At 34.5% G+C, this 7,752-nt stretch overlaps 1 protein-coding gene across 1 annotated transcript; it reads right to left on the reverse strand.

The window, feature by feature from the left end:
• Nucleotides 1-2,179: 2,179 nt before the first annotated feature.
• LOC106465733 (acanthoscurrin-2-like) lies at nt 2,180-5,568 on the reverse strand. Its single transcript, XM_013925970.1, has 4 exons — nt 5,528-5,568; nt 4,867-4,924; nt 3,334-3,630; nt 2,180-2,446 (listed from the first exon to the last, which is right to left on the reverse strand). Exons 1-4 carry the CDS (start codon nt 5,566-5,568, stop codon nt 2,180-2,182), a joined length of 663 nt encoding a protein of 220 aa, XP_013781424.1.
• Between the last annotated feature and the right edge of the window lie 2,184 nt (nt 5,569-7,752).

A 7,752-nucleotide genomic window follows, 5' to 3' on the forward strand; every position in this document is an offset into this window, starting at 1 on the left:
TTTCTTTTCAGGTTATTACAAGTTATGAGGTGATCAGTTTTGTGTTGGTTTCTTTTCAGGTTATTACAAGTTATGAGGTAATCAGTTCTGTGTTGGTTTCTTTTCAGGGTATTACCTGTTGTGAGATGATCATTTCAGTGTTTGTTTGTTTTCAGGGCATGACCTGTTGTGAGGCGATCATTTGAGTGTGTGTTTGTTTTCAGGGTATGACTTGTTGTGAGGTGATCAGTTTTGTCTTGATTTCTTCTCATGGTATGACCAGTTGTGAGGTGATCAGTTTTGTGTTGGTTTCTTTTCAGGTTATGACAAGTTGTGAGGTGATCAGTTTTGTGTTGGTTTCTTCTCATGGTATGACCAGTTGAGAGGTGATCAGTTCTGTGTTGGTTTGTTTTCAGGGTATGACCAGTTGTGAGGTGATCAGTTTTGTGTTGGTTTGTTTTCAGGGTATGACCTGTTGTGAGGCGATCATTTCAGTGTGTGTTTGTTTTCAGGATATGACTTGTTGTGAGGTGATCATTTTTGTATTGATTTCTTCTCATGGTATGACCTGTTGTGAGGTGATCAGTTCTGTGTTTGTTTGTTTTCAGGGTATGACCTGTTGTGAGGTGATCAGTTCAGTGTTTGTTTGTTTTCAGGGTATGACCTGTTGTGAGGTGATCAGTTTTGTATTGATTTCTTCTCATGGTATGACCAGTTGAGAGTTGATCAGTTTTGTATTGATTTCTTCTCATGGTATGACCAGTTGACAGGTGATCAGTTCTATGTTGATTTCTTCTCATGGTATGACCAGTTGACAGGTGATCAGTTCTGTGTTGGTTTCTCTTTTGTTAAGAGAAAACTAAAATTGTATATTTTCTATTAGAACACCGGAAGCTGGCGAAACATTGTAAACCATGACTTTTTGTTAGGTGATCAGCCAACAAATTGTATATTTTCTATTAGAACACCGGAAGCTGGCGAAGCATTGTAAACCATGACTTTTTGTTAGGTGATCAGCCAACAAATTGTATATTTTCTATTAGAACACCGGAAGCTGGCGAAGCATTGTAAACCATGACTTTTTGTTAGGTGATCAGCCAACAAATTGTATATTTTCTATTAGAACACCGGAAGCTGGCGAAGCATTGTAAACCATGACTTTTGTTAGGTGATCAGCCAACAAATTGTATATTTTCTATTAGAACACCGGAAACTGGCGAAGCATTGTAAACCATGACTTTTTGTTAGGTGATCAGCCAACAAATTGTATATTTTCTATTAGAACACCGGAAGCTGGCGAAGCATTGTAAACCATTAAACCTAATGTTTATAACAAATATGCAGCCTGGCGTGATTTTTATCATTTATCGTCCTTCTGTTAAATTAAGCTATATATGTTTTTAAAATGCTTAAACCAGTGGTGGAGGGAGCAATTTTGGATTTGTCAGGTAACTCAGAATAGTGTGCAAAGCATGCTAGTGCTAGGGAGATCTGGGGGCATGCTCCACAGGAAAAAGTTTAAAACATAGGCGCCTTGAGATTGAATTTGTTTTTTAATTTTATTATAATTTATTGAAAGCATTAATCATTTACAAGCACTTCTTGATAATTCACACAAATAGGTGCTCACTAGCACCTATACTCACCATAGCTATAAGTAAGCACAAGCATGTACACATGCATATTACACATGTAATTTATTATACATTGTTATACTGATTCATAGATACATACTACTATAAGTCTATTTACGTAGAAAGCATTTTTGAAGTGCAAGTTAAAGTTTAAAAACCATACAGTTATTGTGACAAAGTGTTGGTCCGGCTGGTGCTCGGTCTTCCGAACCTACTTCGGCGCACATATTAACTTATACAATATGCGTTTTACGTCCAATTCAATCAATCTTGGAACTTATTTTCGACATCTCGCACAGGGAAAGAAACGACATGTTATCGTTTCTCCTACGAACATGAATTTGTACGAAAATACTGATTACTCTTGTTTCTCTTCGCCAAACAGTAGTATAATTTCATTTCTTTCAAGTTTTTAATGCCTAAATAGTCAAATTAGACACCAGATAATAAATTGTACACATAATAGATTTATTTCACACACACACACAAATATAAAAACATACAAAACAATTATCCAATTATTTCATATCACTTCGAAGAGTTCGTAAAACATATGTGCTGGATTATTACTTTCTACCGTAGCCGCCACCTCCTCCATAACCACCTCCGCCACCGCCTCCTCCATGGCCACCTCCGCCACCACCTTTGCCACCGCCCCCTGATACTTGCAAGGAAAGAGGTGATGCAAGAAGAGCAATAACATTAGCTCCACCTCCTCCCCCACCATAGCCGCCACCACCACCACCACCATAGCCGCCACCACCACCTCCACCGCCGCCACCGTACCCTCCACCACCACCTCCGCTACTTAGACTAACTTGTATTGGCATGGCCTATTGATTTTAGGAAGATAAACATTTTCTTAGTATAGCAATATATATATATCATCAAGTTTTTATACACAAATATATAGATGTATATCATCAAGTTTTATACACAAATATATAGATGTATATCATCAAGTTTTTATACACAAATATATATATATATATCATCAAGATTTTATACACAATATATATATATATATCATCAAGTTTTTATACACAAATATATATATCATCAAGTTTTTATACACAAATATATATATATCATCAAGTTTTTATACACAAATATATATATATCATCAAGTTTTTATACACAAATATATATACCATCAAGTTTTTATACACAAATATATATATATATATCATCAAGTTTTATACACAAATATAGATATATATCATCAAGTTTTTATACACAAATATATATATATATCATCAAGATTTTATACACAAATATATATATATATCATCAAGTTTTTATACCCAAATATATATATGTATATATATATCATCAAGTTTTATACACAAATATATATATATATATATGTTGTCAAGATTTTATACACAAATATATACATATCATCTGTACTATACGACTTAACATTGCACCTTTTACAAACCTTTGATAAGCTTTTAATACATTGTTGTACAAAACTTCTACTAACGTATATTTCCATCCGCCTTTTGTTTACATTCATTGAAATGAAGTGCGCGTACATGCGCATTTACATAGTAAGGTGCGCGCGCATTTTCAGGACAGATTAATAGATTAATGTCTTATCTTATCTTATGCTGGCTATAACATTATATAATTGACTGTCAATAGTTTAAGACTGAGACTATATAAAAAAATACTTTAATATAAACATATTTATAATATTATTATTATTTCTACTTGCCTGAATACTGACAAATCCACCTATGCCTCCACCTCCACCTCCTCCATAGCCTCCGCCACCGCCACCGCCTCCTCCATAGCCTCCGCCACCACTTCCCCCTCCCCCGTAACCTGAAGCATCAGCGATGATGGGATCCTCCACTCCTGAAGTATACGATGAGGCAAACAATGAGTCGCCCACTCTGGAGTAGACTGAGTCTAAAAGGGGATCATTCGCACCCAAAGAATATGTGGGATCAACAATAACTGTCTCAGCCAACACGGCCATCAGGAGGAAAGGGAACCATGGAATCACTGTCTGAAAGATGAAGAACTCTGTGATGAATGAACACTTATCTTGAACAAATAATGTCAAACAAGCTTACTAATATTTTAAGCGTGTAAAAGGAGATGAAATGTTGTCCATTCTTTCAACAATGCAACATACACCAGGACAAAATGACTTGCTTGCCTTACGAAGAAACTGACGCTTAGTTATGGTTATAGGGTCAACTTTTTACATGCTGTTAAACATTAAATAATAACCAAAGAGAAACGTGAAACCAATAACGAAGAGTTAGACAAAACGATCTTACAAGAATTGGAGGGAAGAAAAAGAGAATCATGCATAAAATGTGAAACACACTTTGGAGAATGAAAAATTAGTAAAGATTATAACTTTGTGCAAAGTTGAAGTTAATCACAAAGCTACACAATAAGCTATCTGTGCTCTGCCCACCACGGGTATCGAAACCCGGATTCTAGCGTTGTAAGTCCGCAGACATTCCGCTGTGCTACTGGGGGCAACCTTGTGCGAGTTTAAAAATTTGTTTGAGGAACGGTTTGATATAGAGACGAAAATTCTTCCGCTATAAAGTGAACCATTTTCCAAGAAATAGTCCGTAGAAGAACTACTCAAGCTGCATTCTGATGCAGATATAACTATCACTCGGTTTTTAGTTATAAGAATTATTGGATTTTTATGTAAACATCATCAGACCTTCTATATGTTTTTACGAGTAAACTTCGATATCTTAATATAGGTGTTGTCGCATAATATTGTGCCCTTTTAAAAATGATAAAAAACGTTTTTGGCCCAAATATAGTTCAAAGATGTGAAATAATATTATCTCATTTCTTTATTAATATGCTGTCATGTCATATTGTTGTACTTTTAAAAATTATCATCAATTTTTTTGTCCCAAATATAGTCCAAAGATGTGAAATAATATTATTTCAGTGTCTTTATTAATTAGTATGTTATCGTGTCATGTTGTCGTCCACTTTTGAAAATGATTATCAAATTCTTTTAGACTTGTGTAGTTATATGGTATGAAATTATACTGAATGTTTCTTGTTTAAATGGCTTACGGTGTTACTTAAGTCACTTTACAAGAAACTTACAAAACTTGTGTGCCATCTAGTGACCAGCGGTAAAACTTTGAGAATGAAAAGTTATTGATACTGATTCTCAAATCAATCTATATTTACATGCAATTTTGAACTGGAAAACGAAAACACGAATTTTAAGGGCTATAACTGCACTCCTTAATACTTGTGGCTTATTTTCTGGTTGTGAAAAATAAAATATTCGTAATTCTTTACTGGTGGTCCTAAAATCAAGGAAAACGTAGACTGAAACAAAGATAAAACATTAAAGTAGCATTTCTTACCTTCTTACTCATCCTCTCTATCTCTCTAACGATGCAAGCACCACCTGTCTGCTTAAAAGACAACTGTTTGATAAGAACAGAAAGAAGCGATGTTCATTATGGAAGAAGGACTTGATCTAGAGTTTATATATACCTTGGAAGGCATTGTTTTCCTCGAGGGGGTCATTAGGTCATGTGACAGAAAGAACTATGGGAAACTATACGAAAAGGTGCTCGAACTGACTTCTAGCATTTTCAGCGGAATACAATTAAATACATAAAAAATCACGGTAAACGTCCTTTCTTCGCTACGTTTACTAATTGTAGGTCAGATGATGTAAATGTGGGGACTATCCTAAAAGTTGCCAAATATTTATATTGTCTGTAAATAAAATACTACAAAGTGAATTAATTCTAAATGATACAATGTTCAAACGACACCTTTATATTATATTAACAGTATCTGTCAAATACAGATATTATTTCTCTCGAACTTCTTCAGTTACTTGTATTAATAGATGGTCCCTAGTAACTAACTACTGGTGCTCCTCAGAGTCCACTTACCTGTTGTTACTACAAATTCCCGTTACTCCTATACGCTCCATATCCAAACCAAGACACGTGTTACGTCTACTAACTTACTTGCGTGACGACAGTTCTGATCATACACCACAACTTCTGAATACGATAACAACTAAGAGTTGCATGTGAACGACGAAATGTTTATTTTTTGCTGATTATTCATTTTCTTTCCTTTAAAAAGTTTGAATTCAACATTAAAAAACACGATTAGGCTGCTCCAGTAAAATATCTACGACGTTTCTCGAGGTATTCACCTTGTCTTTGGAAACGTAAAGTTTTCCAGTTCATACAAGATCAGTTCAAATTATTCATTATCTCAAACAGTGAGACCTAAATCTTTCAATACTAAAGTCAGGCTTCCTGTGGCAGTTTTAAACTATCGGGTGTGCGACAAATACAATTCCTGGAGAGCAAGCGAATTATTTTAAAACTAGTAAATTTAGATTGATGTGTCTGTACTTCTTACATTGTGATGTAGTAACAGCTTGATATACAAATACATTTAAATATTTATTTTTATGTACCTTCTAAACATAGTAGGAATGAAGTCATAAATCTATAAATTAGTTTGTTTTTCGAATTTTGTGCAAAGTTTACTCAAAGACTATTTGCGTTGGCTGTTCTTTACTTAGAAGCGATAGAATGCCGCTGGTAAACACCACCAATTTCCAACTTTTGGGCTACTCTAATCGAATAATGGGATTAACCGTCATATTATAACACCCCCACCTTTGTTGGTATGAACGCTTGATACATTCTATTAATAATTCTCTTTTTTTTATTGGCTTATTGATGTTGATCTTTATATCATGTCGTCTTGTAATCCTTTGTATGTATACATACACAAACAAATCTGGTCTCGACCACGGTGGGTCAACGGTGAGTTTACTGATTCTCAACGTTAAAATCCGGTGTTCTATTCCCCATTACGTCACTTTGCTCTAAGTATACAAAGACGCAAATCTATTTTTTTATTGATTTTATTGAGTTTTATAATACATCATTCTATGATGCTTAATATGTTGAAGGTTCACACACACACACATATATATATATATATATATATAAAGCATGGGCTCCCGCAAGATGAGGCAATTGGGGCATCTGCCCCCCCCCCTAGGATTTCAGAAGTAAATTTATTTCAATAATTTATTTAAAAAGAGTCCCAGAAAAAAATTATTCAAATAGAAATAACGAAATTGGGTGTGCGTAAATAAGCCATAATCAGCCAGAACATCGCATTCAAACTTCAAGGCCTGCGTTCTGCGATGACTACCGAGCTCGCAGGTTGTGTACTTAACCTCACCTGCAGTAATTTCTGACGCCCATCGTATAAACTCTCATTTTTGATTGGTCTATTGAATTTCATTATCTGCCATATAATTGTTTGTCTATGAACAAACCGAAGACGAACAAACCTCAAATGCTAAACCTAACTGTAAGGCTGGATAGCCTGAAACCCCTTCTCGTGTTGAAAGGGCACAAAGACGTATATTGACTTAACGTAAACAAAATCTACCCACGTTAAACACTGTTGCCTGATGAACAGTTTACCCATATATATATATATATATACCTTTGAATTATTTGCTCGTTACTCTTACTACTAGCAAGATAACACTGCTACATGATAAATAGTTCAGCTATGTACACAGTTCAATTATTTGCTTGCTATCATGGGCAACAGTAAGCACACGTATTTAGACTATATGTAAAAATATGGCTTAAAGACAATAAAAAATATATTTATTTTAAATGAAAATCAGAAATTAAAAGATAAAATAGAATAAACGTTCCAAAGTTATACGATCATTACGTACGCTCATCGTCAAGATTAATTGCTTGGACTCAACCGAAATTTTTGTTTGTTTGTTCTTTGCTTGCTTGAGTTTCTGGTAATCATTTTACAAAAAAAAATTGAAAAATTAAGATAGCTGCTCTACGCTAATAAATCATTTCCTTTGAAGAGGAAAATTCGAACATATTTCTTATCTTGGATCATATGAACTTGGAAGAGTTTGTTTTTATTACTTTGGTTGCCTATTTTCCCTGAACTATTTAGGTAAGTGCTTGTAAGTAGGAGTGTGAATTTGTTTACGTTTTGCCCTTGTTTCCCTGGAAAAAAAACGATTTCTAGAACGAGGTAAACGTTCCTTGCTTTAGAAATTGTTTCAGTTTTTTTTAATATTATTTGCAGATCGGAGGTC

This window comes from Limulus polyphemus, unplaced genomic scaffold (genome assembly GCF_000517525.1).
Source record: "Limulus polyphemus unplaced genomic scaffold, Limulus_polyphemus-2.1.2 Scaffold2033, whole genome shotgun sequence".
Classification (NCBI taxonomy): domain Eukaryota; kingdom Metazoa; phylum Arthropoda; class Merostomata; order Xiphosura; family Limulidae; genus Limulus; species Limulus polyphemus.